The sequence below is a fragment of the Drosophila subobscura genome, chromosome J, assembly GCF_008121235.1.
Source record: "Drosophila subobscura isolate 14011-0131.10 chromosome J, UCBerk_Dsub_1.0, whole genome shotgun sequence".
In the NCBI taxonomy this organism is placed as follows: Eukaryota; Metazoa; Arthropoda; class Insecta; order Diptera; family Drosophilidae; genus Drosophila; species Drosophila subobscura.
The window spans coordinates 16,491,035-16,511,604 of record NC_048532.1 but is presented as its reverse complement, the minus strand read 5'-3'; the positions used below and the strand labels follow the sequence as shown (position 1 = coordinate 16,511,604).

At 41.7% G+C, this 20,570-nt stretch overlaps 6 protein-coding genes across 12 annotated transcripts; 1 reads left to right on the top strand and 5 right to left on the bottom strand.

Moving 5' to 3' along the window:
* Positions 1–73: 73 nt before the first annotated feature.
* On the bottom strand, positions 74–1,624 carry LOC117894784 (26S proteasome non-ATPase regulatory subunit 4). The gene is made up of 3 exons (XM_034802013.1): positions 1,480–1,624; positions 1,258–1,398; positions 74–1,193 (listed from the first exon to the last, which is right to left on the bottom strand). The coding sequence occupies exons 1-3, from the start codon at positions 1,503–1,505 to the stop codon at positions 185–187; spliced, it is 1,176 nt and encodes a 391-aa protein (XP_034657904.1). The 5' UTR covers positions 1,506–1,624; the 3' UTR covers positions 74–184.
* Positions 1,625–1,666: 42 nt separating this feature from the next.
* On the bottom strand, positions 1,667–3,441 carry LOC117894792 (pickpocket protein 28). The gene is made up of 5 exons (XM_034802021.1): positions 3,107–3,441; positions 2,782–3,048; positions 2,517–2,727; positions 1,871–2,456; positions 1,667–1,810 (listed from the first exon to the last, which is right to left on the bottom strand). Exons 1-5 carry the CDS (start codon positions 3,439–3,441, stop codon positions 1,701–1,703), a joined length of 1,509 nt encoding a protein of 502 aa, XP_034657912.1. The 3' UTR covers positions 1,667–1,700.
* A 796-nt stretch (positions 3,442–4,237) lies between these two features.
* On the bottom strand, positions 4,238–7,671 carry LOC117894785 (probable E3 ubiquitin-protein ligase makorin-1). 2 transcript variants are annotated; one of them, XM_034802014.1, is made up of 4 exons: positions 7,565–7,671; positions 6,217–7,044; positions 5,831–6,104; positions 4,238–5,763 (listed from the first exon to the last, which is right to left on the bottom strand). In XM_034802014.1, the coding sequence occupies exons 2-4, from the start codon at positions 6,975–6,977 to the stop codon at positions 5,665–5,667; spliced, it is 1,134 nt and encodes a 377-aa protein (XP_034657905.1). In that variant the 5' UTR covers positions 6,978–7,044; positions 7,565–7,671; the 3' UTR covers positions 4,238–5,664. The 2 variants fall into 2 exon arrangements, with proteins under 2 accessions (XP_034657905.1, XP_034657906.1); XM_034802015.1 differs by having other exon boundaries at positions 7,596–7,632.
* A 197-nt stretch (positions 7,672–7,868) lies between these two features.
* LOC117894788 (protein ARV1) lies at positions 7,869–9,145 on the top strand. The gene is made up of 4 exons (XM_034802017.1): positions 7,869–8,030; positions 8,093–8,212; positions 8,284–8,422; positions 8,482–9,145. Exons 1-4 carry the CDS (start codon positions 7,935–7,937, stop codon positions 8,847–8,849), a joined length of 723 nt encoding a protein of 240 aa, XP_034657908.1. The 5' UTR covers positions 7,869–7,934; the 3' UTR covers positions 8,850–9,145.
* A 114-nt stretch (positions 9,146–9,259) lies between these two features.
* Positions 9,260–13,930, bottom strand: LOC117894783 (WD repeat-containing protein 26 homolog). 4 transcript variants are annotated; one of them, XM_034802010.1, is made up of 4 exons: positions 13,874–13,930; positions 11,339–12,530; positions 10,321–11,273; positions 9,260–10,259 (listed from the first exon to the last, which is right to left on the bottom strand). In XM_034802010.1, the coding sequence occupies exons 2-4, from the start codon at positions 11,807–11,809 to the stop codon at positions 9,779–9,781; spliced, it is 1,905 nt and encodes a 634-aa protein (XP_034657901.1). In that variant the 5' UTR covers positions 11,810–12,530; positions 13,874–13,930; the 3' UTR covers positions 9,260–9,778. The 4 variants fall into 4 exon arrangements, with proteins under 4 accessions (XP_034657901.1, XP_034657900.1, XP_034657903.1 ...); XM_034802009.1 differs by having other exon boundaries at positions 13,855–13,924; XM_034802012.1 differs by lacking the exon at positions 13,874–13,930 and adding an exon at positions 13,714–13,731.
* Positions 13,931–14,987: 1,057 nt separating this feature from the next.
* On the bottom strand, positions 14,988–20,525 carry LOC117893527 (cyclin-dependent kinase 12). 3 transcript variants are annotated; one of them, XM_034800170.1, is made up of 8 exons: positions 20,197–20,525; positions 19,023–19,605; positions 18,114–18,955; positions 17,877–18,036; positions 16,528–17,815; positions 16,069–16,457; positions 15,529–16,005; positions 14,988–15,464 (listed from the first exon to the last, which is right to left on the bottom strand). In XM_034800170.1, the coding sequence occupies exons 2-8, from the start codon at positions 19,244–19,246 to the stop codon at positions 15,305–15,307; spliced, it is 3,540 nt and encodes a 1,179-aa protein (XP_034656061.1). In that variant the 5' UTR covers positions 19,247–19,605; positions 20,197–20,525; the 3' UTR covers positions 14,988–15,304. The 3 variants fall into 3 exon arrangements, with proteins under 3 accessions (XP_034656061.1, XP_034656060.1, XP_034656059.1); XM_034800169.1 differs by having other exon boundaries at positions 15,533–16,005; positions 20,197–20,522; XM_034800168.1 differs by lacking the exon at positions 20,197–20,525 and having other exon boundaries at positions 15,323–15,464; positions 15,533–16,005; positions 19,023–19,646.
* Between the last annotated feature and the right edge of the window lie 45 nt (positions 20,526–20,570).

Here is a 20,570-nt window from a genome sequence, read left to right as displayed (position 1 = left end):
GCCCAAAGCCAGAGACGCCTTCAGAGTAAATAAACAATGAACAATCCGTTCATTCTTGCGTACTTTTTGTGTATTTAAGTATGTAGATATATTTTCACTTGAATCATAATTTAACAAGCTTTCGAATGGTTTTAATGCGCAGAGAAACTTATGAAATTTAATTGTGTTAAAGAAAGGTGTGTGTTTACTTCTTTTGGTTGTCCTTTTCCTCATTCTTTTTATCCTTGTCTTTGTTCAGTGAGCCAACAGCATCGCGCACTGCCTCGGACTGGGGATCTACCCCGGGAAGATTCTCTAGTACACTCTGCAGAAAGGCCGGGTCGCCAATAACCTCCGAATAGTCCTCATCCACATCCATGGGTGCGTTCGCTTCATCAGTTTTGGGACGCTTCGCTTGCTGGGTGACATTATCATCTGGAGCATCTTGCATGGACATTTGCATAGCAAAGGCGATCTGTTCCTCTTCGGTCATGTTGGCAAAGTCTGGCAAGTTGTCTTCCGGGGTCTCAGTGGACAGGGCCAGGGCCCGCTGCAACATAGCTTCCTCCGTATTGGCCTCGGCGTTTCCTGCGCCGCTCTCAGCTATGGGCTGCCCCGAGGTGGCAGCAGCATCGGCTCCAGCTGGTGCAGTGCTGTCAGCGTTAGCCCGCCGCTGATCACTCTCCTGGCGTTGACGTTGCTCCTCCATGGACACACGCAAGGCCAGAGCCAGTTCCGGATCTTCGTTGGGATCAACTCCGAACTCGAACACATTTCCTCCCAAGCCAGCTCCTCCCAATCCATCTTCGCCCTGAATAATCGGCGACGAAAGCAGTGCGTCGGACAGAGCAGATCCGCGAGGAACGCTAACCAAGTGCGATCCAGTGCCGTCTTTGCCGTTCAATGCATTGATGAAAGCAGTCAGCGTCTCGTTGTTGTTGCCATGATCGCCGAAGCTAACAATGTCAACATTCACCTTCTCTTTCTTGAGGCGTTTAGCTTGCTTCACAAGGTCTCCTTCTTCGTGGCAAATGGGCGAGCCAACAAAGACGACAATGCGCATCTTGTGGTTTTTGCCTTGACGATGCTTCAACACCAAATGGGCAATGCGTATTCCTGTCAGAAGGTTTATCTCACCCTTCGGCTGGATGAGATGCATTTTAGAGAAAATTCGTCCCACATCGCTGGTCAGTGTGGCCAGCACTTCCACGGTACTAAAAAGTTGATAAAGAAAACATTAACAAATGCTGTCTAAAACATGGACCACACAATACTCACTTGGACAGCGTCATTAGTCCCACATTATTCTCTGGATTGGATCTCAGTTTGGTCAAACAAACAAGATTGATTCCATCTTTTTGGACATTCAGACGGGTGGGGAAATAATCACCATTGCGCTGGTAATCGCTGTTATCAAAACTGAAAATACAAACGGGCGTGTGGTTGCGTTAGTCCGTCAGCTTTCTGCATATGACTTATTAATTTATAAACATTATTTACCATATCATAGTACTTTCAAGAACCATTTTCGTATTTTTTGCTTGTCACTTTGCCGACCAGTGTGGCCGTGGATTTATCAATCAAATATACCTTTTCGCTGGTCACTTTGACACTGAACTGTAATTTGTTTATACTTATACACAGGGCTGCTACGTTCACAAATATTTTTATTGAGGGGACTCGGTGTGCTTCAAGTAGAACAGTGGAATGAAACATTCATATTAAAACTTAAAAAACAATGATAGGACAAATAGTACAACAACATATAGAAATTCGGCGATAAAGATAACGCTAAATCCAATCATAAGGCTCATGATGCCCCCAGTTAAAGCTAAGAGAGGAATGCACAGACTATAGTAATTGCAAATTAGATACTTTTTTAGGCACTCACACATGTATTCAGTTGTTCCGGTGTATGAAGTCCTCACATTGCTTCTGAAATAATTTTCTGAGAAGTAAAAGTTTACCACTGCCAAATTTTTTCGGATATAATCGTTTGATAAATTCTTTAAATAGTCACTCTGGGCTTTCAGGTCCTGTTGGCTAAAAGGAGTTGTGAAAGCATCAGGAAAGAAGGTCAGATCATGGCAACTGGTCAGGCACAAGTCTTTGCACTTGGAGCTTTTCTCGTCAAAGATCTGTAGTTCCGCATTGTTCCAGCAATCAAACTGAGCCGCCTCACAAACCGTAGCATTGGAAAACACCAAGGGAAGATAGTAGGGAATACAATCACACCGTCGCAGGAAGAACAATGCATCGCATTCGGATTCGCAGTTGCGCCGCGTGTAATAACGGTAAAAGTAAAGTTCTTCTTCATCACTAAAAATGCATTGCCGTTTCGTTCGATGGATGTTACGAATATTGGGCAAGGCCTCAAAGCTGCGCGCAATTATACGAAACGTTGTCTGATGCCCGATCATTACAGGTAGTCCAGATTCCTTCATGCGTGGTTGATCGATTGGGTTATACAAAAGCACCTTGAAACAAATGTATTGTAAACATATGTACGCATACAGTCTAATATTCGAACAGCGAACCTTGAATCCCTGTCCATTTGTGGAGGAACAAAAATAATCATCTACATGACCATTGAGTATTATTTGTAGACCCATGGCAATGCCAATGCCAACACCTGGCCGTGGATAATAGCTGGACGGCAGCTTCTGTGGGTAGCCAGATATCGGATTCCAATCCACTGCAATGTCTGCGAACCTATTCGTTGAGGTGTAGTCCCGTATGTATGTTGATCTTTAAAATAAAATAGATTTTATTTGCCAACCTGTTTGGTCTTCAAATATTTACCTGAACTTGTACAAATAATATGGATGCAACAAATTGAAAACACAGCACAAACCCTCATCTACAAAGATTTCTCTGAAGATATCAGTGCAGGGCAACTTTTTCTTATGAAACGTGCAGGAGACTATCAAATCTTCGCATCTCTCAGAAACATCTAGTATAAAGTTTGGGAACGTTTCGTTTTTATAGCGATGATTAGATTCTGTAGAATTTCCATAAGCATTCTCCTTATAACAAGTTTTCTGCAGCATGGAATATCCCAGCGAACCACTTAAAAATGTTATTATTAGTACTCTGACATGTAGATATGAGTATTGGGTTTACTTACGGCATTAAGTCTTCTACTTTTGATTTCTTTGCCTGATTCATATTACAAACTGTTATGGCTGGGAATGGAATCTTACTAATCGGAGTCATTGTTGAGCTAATTCCAATAATTACTGGCGTGTCCTCCCATTTTACAAAAACACGAACCGCTAGATTTACAGCCACGTAAATAAGCGAAGCAAAAATGGATATAAAGTATAGCTTTATCCACCAAGGAAAATGTCTATCGCCGACTACGTATTTTAGCAACTCCAATGATGTATTTCTTAGAAATATCTTTCTTCGTTTTTCACTATTCCTGCAAAGTTTTTCTTGCACTCGACTCAGGAACTGCATGGTTTATGAATTGAGGATATATTTGAGACTGTAGCTCTCCTGCAAGCCTCACGGATTAATGTACAAAGCGTTTTCAACCTATTATCATTAAGGCTTTGCTTTGTAATGAAACAAAGTAATTAAGTCACATCAATTAACATAATTGCCTGAAAAAACTAATTAGTTTTATTCCCTAGCTTAAATGACAAACCTAAATTAATTTCAAATGTCTACGGGGAATATCCATTCGTCTTCCAATTCAAACACTTTATTTTTGCGTGGTTATGAGCAAAGTATTGTTCGGTGATCGAATTGTTTCTGTTTATTCTTTGTAATATTTATTTGTTTCATTACTGTTTTACAAATTTGTTAATTATTTTTAATCTAATATAGGTACAACTTCAGCCAGATTGGGATTCTTTATTTTGTTTTGAACAATTTTTAAAACGGGAAATGGCACAATTAGTATTTGATTAAAGGCTTGTTTTGTTTCATAAATACCTTTAAGATATTTTATTCATTATTTTGTGAAAACGAACCTGCAATTTGTTGGTTTTTGCTTTTGTTTGTAATACCTTAAAAATGTAAGCTAGCGATTTCAAAAAGGTCTTTTGATTTACGAGTTACACCGTCTATTTATGGTAATCTTTAAACTATTTCGAAAGTATAGAGAAATATCACTGCTGGATACATGCATAGATGTATAAAAATATATATTTTAATTGTATCATCGGAAAGAACTGAAAAATTGTATTAACGTAAATAAGCGGTTATTAAATATCACTAATTCTACGGTTCGTCGTACTCATTATCTTGCAAGGAGAGTTAGGCCCCGTCAGCAGCATACAAATTGATGTGAAAACGTATGTGTTCAACTTAACAAGAACATGTTGTACAGGTGTGTTGAGTGTGTTACTTTTGAGGATCTTAATTTCGGCCAATATTTAAACAAAAATTATATTGGAAACAAGAGGCTCTAAAGAGAGGTTTGGTTTTGTTTTCTTTTTTTTTTGTGAGACATCAAGCATTTTTCAAGCTGATTTGTACATTTTGTTTTGAGGGGTTGACAATCGAATGCCTGCTTTTAAAATATATTTATATAGTGTTACCAATTATTCATATAACATTTATAATTTGTAACTGTCACGGATGAGTCATGTTCCCAGTCATATATAATCCTATAATATGTATTGATCTTTTATAGAAATAAATTATTATCGCTTTTTGTTTTGTTTTGTTTTGCTTTTGCTTCTTTTTGTAGTTTTAAATGTTGAACATGTTTGGTTTATATGGTAATTACCTTATTTCACTTATTTTCTGTGTACAGTAACATATTTATCATTAAAACAAAACACTTTAAGGAGGTACATTTCGAAAGTATAGGCTTAAAATGATATTACAATAAATGTTAGGGCATTTTCTTTCTATCTTTCTGTCGGGGGTTATTACAGTACGTGGAGCTTGTGGAAACGTTTACAAATTTATACTGAATTACAGGTATTATGCAACAGTAATACTTTAACACAAAACTATAATCATAACAGTAACAAAAGTTTATTGATTATTGATTGACGAAAAAGGCAATGCTTATGTATGTAGGTATGATACAATTTATCGGCACAACATCAGAAATTTACCGGATACCGCATGTTGCATGTTTGCTGTTGCTATATGTGTTTTTGTTATGTGCGCTTCACTTAGGTTATCGTTATTAAACTTCAAAATGTAATGAGTGGAAACCCGATTAAAGAATGTTTGTATTTTGTTATCTTTACAATTCAGTCTGAAAGGCATAGTTTGTTTACACATTTGATATCACCTATTTTGAAAAATCTATTTGTTTACTTATTTTATTATCTCTAAAATTGTGTATACATAGGTAATGATATATCATTGATCTTTAAGGTTTAATGGTGGTAACCCCTTGTTGGATGGTATTAAATATAATTTAATTTAATACAAGTACGGAAAAGTTGCTGAAAATTTCGTTGCGTTAAGTGGAGAATAAATATTTTTCATATAAACCTAAATTTTGGTACCCAAATACATGTGAGTTTGTGTGTTGGTTTAAATTTTGCCTTCGGTATTTGGTTCTGTATCATTTATATGTATGTAATATATCGCTAGAATATTGATTAAGTTATATCTGGGACTGTATATAACATTTTGTTTTGTTGCGGGTCTACAGTTGCTGCATGTTTTTTTGTGTGTGTGTTTTCTATTGTTTTATCCTTCTTTAGATGCTTAATCATCATCGGAGATATCTGAAGTTTCACTTATATCACTTGAAAATATCTCCAGCCAATGATAGTCACGTCTATCAACGTAGTCCCAAAGATAAATCTATTAAACAAATATAATTAATCAGTATTGTCATTTAAAATACATACTTCGGCAGATATATACTCACATCGAGTAAATCGATTATTTCGTTTTGGCCCTGTAACTTTCGAGTACGCTTTGGCAAGCCCACATCAACGATATCCCCATTGGGCAGGGCATGTTTGTAAAAGCACTTGTTTCCAAACGGACACTTTCCCTCGCCTTTATTGAAGTATTTACAATCCTTGGCTCCCAAGGCAGCACGGTAATCGTTGAGAAGCTTATCCTTTTCCTCCTTTGTCTCCACCCAAAACGCACTGGGGCAGACAAAGTCTGAACAAACGCGACATTCGGGGCAAGCACTAAAATGAATCATAAATATTGCATGTACAGGCAACAATTCTACACTCAAATTGTCCATTCAATCGATGGCCCCGACAGACTCTAATTTCGATCAAATATCTGTGTACTCACCGCGTTATTTTATGCTCAAACTGTTTGGCCTGGCGCCATTTGCGAATGCATTCCAAACAAAAGATATGGTTGCAGTTGGGCAGGATGCCGAATCTTTTCTCACGACCAGCCTTCTCCATGATTGTGTCGAAGCATATGCCACAGGTCTTGTCCTTGGAGCGAGCGATCGCAAAGGAGAGCTCCATGGCCTGTTCATGCTGTTGAAGGCACTCGCGGTTGTGCTTTTTGCGTTGAGCTTGATCCGTGGGATGCAGGCAATACTGGTCGCACATTTCGCATAGCTCCATGTGTATACGATAGGGGCAATACTCGCCATAAGGACACGGGCTTTCATATGGACAAACTTCGTCCAATGATGCGGGTTCGCAATTGCTAACGTCGACCTCGGGTAACGACGGGCCTCCTACCACTTCGGCCCATGAGATTGGGTTTTGAAGGGCCACACTTCCAGAAGCTGACTCCTCCTCCTCGTTCTGGGCCAGCACGCGCTTCTGGCTAGGCACAAATATCGGGGCATTTGCCCAATTACGTTGGCTGATGCTGATGTTGGTGCTGGTGCTAGTGCTTGGCTTAATGCACTCCGCATTGTCTGTTGATTGCTCCGCACATTCGGGACGGCCACGACTTAGATCATGAGAGAAACGGCAGAGTTCTCCAAAACGACAAATGCCGCGCAAATAGAAGCGGCATATTGTTTGACTTCGCCCAAGTGCCATGTTGGTAATGGCTGGATCGCTGCTGGCGACGGCACTCGCACTCATTTTGCTATGTACGTATTACAATTGCAAAAGGATTGATGTTACAAATCTGACAATTCTCAACGATGACCTAAAAATAAAAGCATTATATGAATTGTAAACTTCGTTCGACTTTGCAAAGAAAAGTTAAAAAATTCGCATAATGACACCATACATGCATATGAATGTGCATGCAAGCACAAACACAATTAATCATGTGCGTTTGTATGTACATACATATGTATGTTCAGATGCGTGCAAGTCCATGCATGTAGACTTTTGGCTGTCTGATGAAATGATGCGCACAACTGGGGTGCTCGCTGGTTGACAGTTATTAGCGTAAAAAGTCAATAAATGTTAATTGAACATAGCTTTGCACATCAAATTGCACTTTTGTGAACGCAGAACCCTGTGCATCATTATTATTCGATGTAACTATGTACGCACGATGTAGACGTCTATGTGGTGGCATGCAAATTCGTATTGGCTATGCCTAATGTTCAGTCTTCAAAAACATGTGTGTGTATATAATAACACAGGTTTCAGTTCACCATGAGGTTAAGTTGACCTTACCACAAAGCTTAGATTTATTTAATGCCGAGAACACTTACTATTGTTAACTTTTTTTCGTTTTATGCGCACCTTGAAAATAATCACAATTTTTTCATTGCTGTTGCAGTGTGACCAAAGTGTGTGATCTAATGTTAGGGGTACTTCCACAAAAAAAAATTATGGGTCGTTAATTTATAAAACAAAATATACCTCAAATCAGAACATTCTCGTTGGGTTTTATTAATATAAATCTGGCATAGCAAGTGTATAATTTCTAAACTGAATCACCAGCTTTTTAAATGTATTGTATGTTGACATTGCGTTACATTACATTAGAGAGTTTTCACCAACTGGCCACACTTACAATCTGACGTATAAAATAACAAAACCGGCTATATTGATTTCGATTTCCAAAACAGGAACAATATTATGATTGGGGGAAAGTTCTCTGTGTGCGTAAACTGTGGACACAGAGTGCGGGAGCTATGCAAGAAATATAGCAACACTCTAAAAACTACCAACTGCGTAAGTTGACAGAGGAACCTTATAGCTTTGTTATCAATTCAAGTCAACTTCTACTTCCACAGGAGAAATGCCACCATGTCACAGATAAATACATCGAGTTTGAGGAATTTATCATCCTAATAGATGCGCTTCTTTTGGATAAGTGTGCCTTTCGCCATATAATATATAATGGCGACTTTAAGGTGAGGTTTCTACGACGAAGCTTAACGAGTTTGATGTTTGTTTATTCGATATTTACCAATCTGTGTTCCAGCTGTATTGGAAAGTCTCTCTGGTGGTGTTGCTCTTGGAGTCTTTTGCACTGTGCCGCCAAAAGCTTAGCGATCCCGCCAATGATGCCTTAAACGTCCACGAGAAGGGGTTCTACACGTACACGCTGCATAACTTAGGTGGTAAGTGCACATGGCTTCAAATATTCCATTCCAGTTGGTTTAATCAATATCTTTTACAGACTATCTACTTATAACCTGCTTTCTGCTGCTACTTACAGCAGCACTTGGCAATGATCAGATCAAGAAAATGGGTGTTCGCAATTTTACCTTGACCATAATCAAGGTCGTTGTCATTTCCAACTTGTCCAAGTTTTTCTTGCTACCCATTTTGGTGTGGCGCAATAATACGACAGTGTTTGGACGTAGCGTGCACTATGTGTTGGTCATGGGCCACCATCTATGTTCGCTGGTTCTTGCCTACGAGGCTGTCGGTTCTGTCAAGAGTCGCCTTCGATGGCTGTCCATTGCACTGGTGATCCTTGCATTTGTCCTAAAAGAATACATCAGACATTATGCTGCTTTCCAGCTCCAATTACATTTAACGTAACGATTAAATATATTTTAGTTTGATACCAAAAAATGCCTCCCGAGAGGTTTGTGCCTCAAGTTTTGGGCTGTGTGTGATAATAAATATTAAAATAAGGTATTCATAGCTGAGTGTTCTCCGGCTCAAGTTGCAAAACTGATCCAGCTAGAAAAGATTCGCGTGAGAGATAACTTTCGTGTACATTAAACTTCTGCTTTTGGGGCATTCCCACATCAAATTGCTTCCAAGATCTCCCACATGAATGATGCATATTGAATAATGAATTTTTTTCGTGCCACCCTCTAAATGGACACAAGACACATTTGTTTGTTAGACGAAAGCAAGGGGTATATCATTATATTATAATTCTTTAAAGAAAATTCCACTATTAAAAACATATATAGAACTATTTTTATTGTTTTGTAGGGGGAGGGGGTATGTATGTTATTTTGAAATACGTCAAATCGTTTTACATACTAAATGTTCGGAGAAACTGCATTAAAATATGAAATCAATCAAGTGACGAATTAGGTTAAAAACAAACAGGAGGTTGACCACTTTCACGAGTTAAACAACTAAAAAGCTAAAGTACAATTGATAATAAATGTCAGAAAAAAGAATAATTTGCATTTGGTTACGGGTTATCGGTATAAAAGACGAAAAATCCGAGAACGAATTTGAATTTGAATTGAATTTGTTGAAGTTGATTGATTTGTTTGTTTGTTTATACGGAGAGAGAGTGTCTCCCCTTTCGTATGAATGTACTTAAGTAAGTCATTAATGCTAATCGTAAGTCATGCTGCTCATACATTTTGTTGTAATGGCAGTTTGTAGCAACGACGACACTGACGCGCAATTTGGGGGCAGGACAAACTTTGCATTTATATCGAAATTAGAGCGTAATATTACTAGGGTCAGCATCCAATATCTAATCATCGCCTAACCATCTCCTAAGTCATATTCCACGAGGATGAGGACGAGCTGGAGGAGCAATCGTCGCTCTCTGTCGTGGCGTTGCTTCCATTCGGCTTTGGTCCCCAAATGCGAACGGTGGCATCGTCACTGGCACTGGCCAGCAATGACGGATAAACTGGATTCCACGACACACAATTCACCGTCTTTGTGTGGCCAGCCAGCTTGGCCAGCGGCTCTTCGCGCTTGATGTGCCAGATATAGACGACTTTATCCTCGCTACCGCTGGCCACGAAGCTCTCATTGATGCCGCCGAAACACGAATGGATGGCAAAATTACTCTGGCGTATACCCTGGAAACGTCGCACGAGACACTTGTCCTCAATGTCCCACAGATGAAGGCCTTGATTGGAGACATTCAACAATGCCAAGCGATCGGCAGAGTTGATGCTAAAAGTCATAATCGGATGCGGCTCTCGCAGTATATCAAAGTCTGAGCGTGGGCTATCAAAATTGTAGCTGCAATGCAAATCATAATGTTAATTCGTTTACTTCCATATTTTGTGTTTTTTGGACTCACCCTCTGATGCGAAAATGATTGTCGGCCGCCAATATTGTTTTATTGTCAGCTCGAAAGGCAATGCTGTTGACCCGAACACCCTCCCAGGAGTCCACAATGGTGCCATTTAGATCGCACAGGTAGAGCTGACCCTTTTGGCCGCCACAAACGAAGCGAGTGCCATCGCGACTGAAGGCACCGCAGGCGAGGCTGTCCTCCAGGGATTGGGAGAACTTGACAAACAGCTTGCCATCCTCCACATTCCAGATGTAAAGCTCATGGGAGTCCTCGGTGCCACCCACCAGAATGAGCTTGGAGTCGGGACTCCAGCTGACAAAGCTGACGCTCAGCTGCGCCTGCCCGTCGAGGACGCGACGATGCTTGAGCGTGAGCTTGTAGGGGTCTACGTCCCAAATAATCACAGTGGAGTCCTTGCTGCCTGTAGCTAGCTTAAGGCCATCGGGAGAGAATTTACAGAACCAAACCTCGTCGCAATGGTCAGTCAGGATTTGTATTGTCTGCATGGGGAATCCATCTGTGGTGCAACAGTGGTCGGTGAGCAACGAAACCGTTTGCAAGTTAGTCTCCCACGCCATGTCGTGACAGGGGCAGTGTTGGCTTTGTAATTCTATTGCCTGCTGCAGCAGGGTGCGCAGACGTCGCGGCGACATCATCACCGAAGGCGGCATGAACGTTTGCAGTCGCTCCATGACCAGCGCCCGGGACAAGATGCCCTTGCCCTCCCACTTGGCTCGCTGATAGAGGTCCTGATTGGTGGAGCACATCATATACGAGGACAACTGATGCACACGCGATATGTTGTGCTGCAATGGTGTCAACTCGCTGCGCAGCACATGCAGTGCGTCCAGCGGATTGGCATCGTCCAAATGCTCTAAATACTTTTGCTCTAGTAATATGAATTTCATTTCAGTTATCGTTGACTGTTTGCCATTATCTATCAGTGGTTCCAGATCCTGCAAAAGAGAGTAGAAAAATGGAATAAATCTCATTGAAGCGCTTGCCCCAGATCGTTTGTTACCTTGAGGTCTAGATCTGCCTTGACCCAATCCCCCATTAGCACATGCTCCCGGAATTTGGTCGCTGATGGGTGCTCCAAGTAGCAGCCAGACTCCACCATCAGTGTCTTGACGGACTTGTCGAGACCGACGTCGTGCAGATACTGGCCAATCAGGCGTATGATCTCTTGGTTGGACTTGTCCAACTGAACACCGCGGTAGCTGGTATTATTATCCCGATTGTTTTCCCCATCCACGATGCAGCTGCCATTGTTATTGACAGCAAATCCATTTTGTTTGGCATCGTGACCGTTTCTGGTGCTGCTGCCGGATGGATGCTCGTCGGCAGGTGCGGGATTATCATCGCCACTTCCACCGCCGGCAGACGTATCACGGCTCACATTCTCTGCACTGCCGCCGCCGGAATTTGGTGCCGAAACATCTGCTGTAGCCCTCGAACTGGAGCCGGTCGATGTGGAAGATGTGCTCTGCATAATCGCTCCAGAACTGTTGCACTCGTTGCTGTGCGATTTGCTTGTGCTGCTACTGCTGCTGCTACTTGCTTTCGTCTTCTTGCTGCTACCGCTGGTGCTGGTGCTGCTACTGCCGCTGCTGTTACCGGCTGGGGGCGTTAAAGATGAAGTTTGTTGCACTCTGCTGGCCGATGCTGATGTCTCTGCGCTGTTATCACTGTTCTGCGGTGTGTCGCTGCTGCCCGTGATTGGTGTGCTTGAACCTTCCAAAATCGAGTTTAATTGATGTAATAGAAGGGCCGCTCTCGATGTGGATGCCGCATCTACTGGCGGCACTGTAGCTGTGGTAGTGGTGTCCAAAACGACAGAAACTGAAGTCGAAGCTGATGAGGCTCCTGAACGACGACCCTTTTTGCGCGGCGGCTGGTCCTCGGAAGAGGCACCAGTGGCAGCAACCTTTTTGGTGTTTCTATCAATTTTGAGTAATTTTAGGAACCGCACAGCAACAAGAGGAACTTGTCGCCTTCTGGCGGATCTCAGATTTTCCAGCCGTAACACGTCTGCCTGTCACACTCTTTCCCTGATTCAAGGGCGCTGCCTGATATGCCCTGCCTGGCGGCCTTTGTTTACTCAATTTTCGTGCAGTACTAGTATAGGTGTCTGCCTTGATTATGGTTCTGTTTCTGGCAATTGATTGCACTCGCTGATAACAGTTTCAAGTTGTTCAACTGCAACCGACATACTGGGCAGGGGAAGCGAAAAATGAAAGCAAAAGAAAGAGAGAGAAGAGTAATTAATATAGAGACAACAATATTCCTACAATATCTTAATATTAATTACAAGTTAATAGCATTATAATCCGATGTGGGATACTGAGTAAAAATCTGTCGAATTGCAACAATATCACTTAATCTCTTTCATGTTCAGAATTATGATTCGTCGTACATTGCTCTCATCATGAGGGGAAAATGATGTGTTGACAGAGCCACTGCACTGGAATATTAACGAAACAAATTTATATTTTCGGTGGCCATATTTTGTTTAGCATTACGTAAAACTACATTTTACTGCAATTTGCAAACGTTTGCTTAGATTAGCTTTAGTTTTTCTAACAAAGAATTACACTTAAATGTTCGTTCATCCCTGAGCCTACTCTGCGTAGATAGAAAAGAAGACTAGATATGGCCAGTGCTTTGTTAATATTCGCTTTTAATCTGACAAAGGTATTGTTTTTGCTCGTATATATGATGAATATATGACCCTTGCGTGAAAGTAATATTTATATTGATGGTTTACATTGTATTCCGCAGTTCGAAAACACTCCCCTCGCCTAGACTCAAACGACTTTTCCATTGTCAGAATTTTATACACAGATGTATGTATGTACATACATATGTGTACATAATACGGTACATTATTTTTCTACACACAGCTGTATTCATTCATATATGTACACACATATGTAGTTTCCTAGGGTTAGAAGTGCATATGTATATATGTACATACATATATTAATAGGGCATTCGTTTGATTAATTCGTCTATTTTATTTTCAATACATTAAACTATGCGTATAGATGTACATACAACATATATACGCAGTTGTGTGCATACATGTACGCATTTACATCCCCAGAAATGCACTTGCAATGTAATCGTGCGTGTGTGTATGTTTCAATGCACATATGTATTGTATGGATGTATGGGTTTATATTAATCAACTCTGCTTTGTTTTCGTTATATATGTATATAATTATAAACTTTCAAGTGTTAGTGGTCATAGTCAAAATGAACCTATTATCAAAAAAAAATGGCCCACGAGCACATTATGTCTGCTTTGTTATGGGTTTTCCAACGCATTTTCACTTGCATTTCTCTTTTGTACAAAGTGCATCGTAATATATAGGCACGCACATACATACATACACACATTGTTTATGGTCCTTTGAGAGCATATTAAATAGGCTACACTCGAGTAAACTATTTGGCATGATAGCCCGTAATTATTGCTGAACGGATGAAGCTCTCAATTAAAAAAACTAAGACGAAGTGACACAATATACATACAATTGGTGATGAAACGCACTTAGCTGCTTATATTTCGACTGCTCTGCTGCAATTAGTGTGCCCGTATACAAAATACCGAGAGTAGCAGCTAGTTTAATACTAACAGAACCAAAACGACAGTGCGTAGAATAGACATTAGCGTTCTTCCAGTAAATGCTTTTGATTTTTTTGCCGAAATGAAGTACGCACTTGCTCAAGCGTCAAGGTGATCCTCAGTTTTAATGGGGTTGAATATCTTGAACGAGGGGGAAACTTTATGATCCACATATTCGATCTACACAAGATCTCAGTTACAGTTAAATGCCATATACCTGAAATTATGATATAAGTCATATGTTTGCCGTTCAATAATGTTTTCATGCATTTTATTTCGTCTTTATTGTTGATATCTGATCTGCTGATTTTCCGAAAATAAATTTAGTGGATTGTACCCAGTACCCGGGCAAAGAGCATGGGGATATTTTTCTTTTGATTATCATTTCAATAATATTGTAGAAATATTTTTCAACCTGTAAGCTCAAACATTTGTGTGTATGCATGCATGTATTTTGGATTGGATAGTTTCAGTCTGACGCATATAGTGCAGCTAGTACAAATGTCTGATGCTGTTTACGGGGTTTACATACGCGGCTTGGTTTTAAACAGTTTTGTTTTTATATTAAAATATACATTTTTGAAATACCTGGGATATATGTAAATTAGTAGTACATACTCGTATTGTATTTTCTTGACAAATTCATTTATAATTTACAGTTCGACTTAAATACTTAGCAATAGAGGCTAAACTTATCAATACAACTATCTCTAGCCTATTTATTAATATATATAACAATTTATAAAAATTAAAATGCTAATCTTTAACTTCTTCACTATATACGCTTACTTCGTAGCAAATACAAACTGCGTTCACAGCACGTTTGAATTAGCGATGCGATGCGATCCATAATATTACGTACTGTTCTGTGCTGTGTTACTCTTACATACATATTTATTAATTTGAATTATTTAAATTATTGCATTCTCGTACATTTACGATCTCTTTTTGATTACCAATTTCAGCTTCAAATCAATTGTGAAATGAGAAACGAAATAGGAAATATTTAAGAACAACTTTTTGAGAAAAAAAATGTATACTGCAATTGTATGTTACACGATTCGTTTATACAGTATACAGCTATTGATTTAAAATGCTCCATATAAATTTAAATAATTGTTAGCCATGTTTTTATTGAAGCTGTCTAAAATTACACAGTGCCTAGGGAAAGTCAATGTCAACCTATTCTGGCCCTGTCTCTATCCGAAAACAGCAATCCCTTTTGTTACTAAAGCAGCTAAATAAGCTGATGGATACATACTACTAATGCCACCAGGCGGCGGCACATTCCGGCTCGATCTGCCCACAGCTGTTGCTGTCCCTCAAATTGAATTGAATTGAAGCATACATTAAATGCTAAGCATCTCCCACCATTGCTGCTCCGTGTGGGTGGTATTTGGTCGAGGTTATCACCGCAGGTGGCAGCGACTCTTGTTGTTCCCGTAGCTGACGGCGTCGCTTCTTGCTCCAAAGCTCATGGCAGTCCTGCCATGTAGGCAATTGTGGTGTTGGCATTCTGTGAATTATAACAACCGAATGAGAATGATTCTCATTCAACGTGTCCAAAGGGTTTGGCATACTCACTCATCTGGATTGATTTTTTAAGCCACGGTGACTTGAGCGCATCTTCTGCTGTTATGCGCTTGTCCGGATCCAAGTCTAACATTTTGTCAAGCAGATCGAGTGATGCAGCTGGCATAAACTCAAAATCTTCACGCAAGCGACGGCGATGTGTTTTCTTTTGCTTAAGAGTATGAAACAGTGGTAGCTTAATTACGTTCGGCCACACAGCGGGAATGGGCGAGCCGCAGATCTTAGATATAGTCTCCAGTTGAGCCATCTCCGCATTGGCCTGAAACAGTGGCCGCTTCAGGAACAGCTCGCCGAGTATGCAGCCGCACGACCACACATCTATGGAAGGACCATACCGCTCCTCGCCCAGCAATAGCTCTGGGGGCCGATACCACAGTGTTATCACTTTGTTCGTGTACGGACGTTCCCGATCATCGGCATTATACAGACGGGCCAATCCAAAATCTGCCAGTTTTACCTTTCCCCTGCAAAATTAGCATTCCAGTGTTACATTTCTCAAACAAAAAATATGGAAAATCTATGATTACCTGTTGTTCATTAATATATTCGAACACTTGATATCCCGATGCAGAAAGTTCTTTTTATGGCAGTAATTAAGGCCGTCTAGGAGCTGCTTCATTATGCTCGCATTATTCTCCTCATTGAAATCGACCATGCCAGACTCGAGCAGGCCCATGAGATCGTGATCCATATACTCAAATACGAGATAAAATGAGCCCTTGTCCTTACGAAACTCAACGGCGTCCTGCTTGTCTGTGACAATTTCATGCAAGTTGACAATGTTGCGATGATTGAGTTGCCTCAGAATTTTGATCTCACGCACAGCCGTGATGGGAAAGCCTTCCTTTTCGTGCTCTAGACGCACCTTTTTCAGTGCCACCATATCGTTTGTATGATGATCCCGTGCTTTATACACCTTTGAATAGAAAATAAAACAGAAATCTAATTAGAAATCCATAGAATAGTGCCACCACGCCATATCTTACCTGTCCATATGTGCCTTCACCGATTTGTGCAATCATTTCGAATACGTCCACACAACGCTCGCCCCAGTCACGCACATTGTTGCGTGAATCCCGACGATTCAGTATCACTGGACGACGACGCAATGCGCCGTGTCCACTGCCATGACCGTGCATGCCACTGCCGCCGGTTGCATCGAAATCTTCGGGACTATCGATCACATCATCGTCGCCGCTTAGCTCCTCGCTGCCGGGTATTACCGGTGGCATCGGTAGGTTCAGGAGACTTTTATTGGCGTTGGAATTGGAAACTGTTTTCTCATCGTACTCCTTTTTGAGTGTCGAATGCGGGGGCGATGGACTTGGGGCATTCACAAGATCCATCGCATTCATGCCGGGCGGCATGGGCAACGAGGTCAGACTCTTCGGTTTGTGATTATTCCTATTCGCTGAGATTGCTGCCGCCAATGTGGTTGTCTTCAGTGCAGTTGAGGAGCTATCTGGGACATCGGAGCTGGGGCCAGGATTTGGCACAAGCAAATCGTGCTCTTTGTTTGGCATGGGAATGTTGTTGACATCCAAATCCGGTTTGCTGCCAGCACCACCACCGCCACAGCTACTAGGAATTTCCAGTCCATTTGAGGTCATGCCGCCGCCGCCCGCAGCTGGGGCTGGCGTTGCACCTACTCCTCCGGTGGCCCCAGTGGATCTGCAATCGGCAACATTCGGCGTATTGCCATCTATCGAGGAACTGTTATCGTTTATTGTCAAGGCGCCGTTGCTGTTGCTGTTACTATTTTCCTCTTGACGCTCGATAATCTCCTCCAGGGCCTTTTGCCTTTTGTGCCGATCCTTGACCAGCTCGGCAAACAGACTCGTTTCACTAATCTTCTTTATGTATTCCTCGCGCTTGTGCTTCAGATCTCGCGAGGCTGGCGACCGACTGCGTGATGCTGAGCTTGCACTGCTTTCCGAGCTGGGCGAGCGTTTGCGACTGCTCGTCCTTCTGACCCGAGCCTTCGGCGAGCGACGATGATGATGGAAATGGGAGCTCGAAGCACCAGCTGAAGATGGCGGCGAAGCCTCAAAGTAGCGCGAACTTGGCCTCGGGGATCGCGAATACCGATCCGTGGAGGTGCCAGTGCCCGAGGCACGTTTCGAGGACCGCATCGGCACGGACGTGGGTGAGTTTGGAGTCGTGTACTTGTGTTTGTGACTATTACCATGCCTAAACATATTTGAAATGCTCCCACTGGAGGTCATGCCGCCAACAGGCGATTGCCGACCCCGCGAGTGCTGTACACTAGGACTCCTTAAAGATAAATTTATGATTAACATCTATAAATGAAACCGAAATGCCATCCAAAGCATACCTGGTTCCACGCCTCGCATATCGCTCTCTGCTATATCGATCATATTTGACCGAATGGTGTCTGCTATGCTCGAAGCTCGCCATGCCCATGTCCCTGCCATCGCTGAACTTTCGTCGCTTGTGGGGCGGTGTACTCGGCTGATGGTTATAGCGGTCCATCTCTGAAAATGTTTGCAACAATTAGCTCTCTTATCGCTCATCGGGCATCTTATCGCCTCAATGCACACGGAACACCTACCCGGTGACAAACGTTTAACCTTTCTCGCATCGTGACTGCCGCCTGGTCCGGAGCCCGAATATCGCGGCTGATATCCGTGATCGTGGCCAGACGACCGATGGTGCGTATTTAGATCGTCTTTGTGTGGACTCTGTACATATCGGGAGCTGCGTGAATCACGCGAATGAAGTGCAACGCTACCACTGCTACCGCCCGCGGTGGAGTACATAATTTGTGGCGGAGTTCGAGGAGAGTTGCCATAGCGAGGTCCATTGCCCCCAAGGCGGGGTGGCGTACGCAGGCGACTGCTCGTCTTATTAGTAACGGTGACCTGGAGATTGGTGCCCAGCGAAGTGTTGGGCGCATCGCCAATGGACTCGCCATAATAGGCATTATTACTGTTCGATCGCCGTGTGGGAGGCGGAGTGCCCGGGGAAATGGGGCTGCTCTCCTTATGCGCGTGAGGTGTGTAGGAAGTTCCGGTGCTAACTGTCCGCTCGTTGCTCTTGTTCGGAACATTTGGCGGTGTGTAGCGTCGATCTAGTAGGGTGGTTATGTCATCCGACATTGACTCAATGCTTGAGTACGATTTGGTCCTCTTTTTCTTACGCTTCTTCGACTTCTTCTTTGACTTGTGTTTATGCTTGTCCTTCTTCAGCTTCTTGCGTTTCTGCCGCTTCATTTCCGCCTCCAGTTCATCCGTGTCAATGGAATCGCTAGACATGTAGATTTGCCTACTCCAAAGTTCGTCCTTTGATGTATTAGAAGCTTGCGCCTCGTCTCGATTATTCAGGGTGTCGCAGTTGCCAGTTGCTCTCGATCCAGACACCTCAAGATCGTCAGTTTCTTCAGTCCGCCTTTTTCTAACAGCAAAAATTCATATAAATATTTTAATACAGAAAACATTGGTTTAGTGTGCCCATTATTTACCTGTATTTATCATAGTCTTCCTTGTCAGGCTTCGATGTAGCCCGACTACTCTTTACGAACTGATTATCCGAAGGAGGCTTTGGTTTCTTTGCATTTGTGGTGTCACATCTGCTTGTCAGCACTGCGTCAGAGTCAATTTCTCCTGCTTCGGGATCGGAGAAGTCCTCTGAACTAACATCCGAGTACTCCACGAGTGCGGTTGCAGCTGCAGACGATGCATGCATCTTTGCGTCCTTCGCCTAAGCTCTCAAATAGTCCGTAGACACACCACCACAGGGACGGGTGTCTTTCCTCTGCTGATATTGTCACTATTCGTTGAAGGTATTTTATCCACTCCAGCTCTTTGGCTGTTTTTTTTTCGTTTTGTCACACTCGAATGTTTTGGGAAAACACCATCGAAATATCCGCCCTGTCTTTTATTTACAATGCTGCTTGGAATAACCACCACATATCCACTTTGACTTGGCTTTTCACATGGTTGTGATGTGTGCTATTGCATGAAAATCTATAAATGTAGGCTGGAAAAGATGCTTTGCCACTGCGCATTGATCTTTGCGGACATCAAAGCTCGAGTCCGAGTCCCCTAAAAATTAAAATCGAAAATTATCACTTGTCATTTTAAGGTTATAGTGAAATGGCGAGTGTGACCAAACGTTGAATATCAAAAATTCAGTCGTCTAGAAGAGGAATAACGATTATTTTCAGCGATAAGGAATGTTGGTCATCGTCACAAGATATAAATTTTAAACGATTTTAATTATTTATTTATTTATTATATAAGAACTTCCAGAACATGGTTCTGTTTAACTGCATTTTCTCTATCCAATTGTACAGAATTTACAGCATATCACAACAGTTTGTATTTGGAGTTTGGGCATGTTTTGGTTTGCCATCGATAAAAACAAACACGTAAAAAAAACCAAATGCTCTTAAAAAATTCTTATTTTATATATTTTTAATATAATATTCCTTTTTTAGTTAAATATATTCCGACATTTTATAGCACTGTTTTTACACTGTTGCGCGTCAGTGACGTAGTATATGACCTTATAGTTGTGTGAGTAACACATAGAATTTACGAACACTTGCACACAAAGAAACTTACATGCATACACATGTCTTATACAGAGGTAAGAATGGATATATGGGTCATTTTATTGTCTTACGGACTTACCAGTTTTAATGCACTAATTATGCAAACGAAACACCACTTTGCCGGCCCTTGCACATCCGATTTATATTCACTTGACACGGTAGGCAGCAAAACGCACTCGTTTTTACTTTAAATTATTAAATAACACGATTATCGGTAAGCCGAGTCGTACTTGGTGGCTGTTTACGCTTTCAACGTACGTATTCTTTCATCGCGACTGTTCAAATTACTCATAAATTGCATAAATGTATACGAAAGTTATTCCCAATGCAAAATACATGTCTCATTAGGCATTTTCGGCATTATTAACATAAGGAAAACAATTGCCATGAATTTTCTGCATTTGCAATGGCTGCGCTGCGATATTCTCGGCGATTAAATATCGAGCTGCAGAA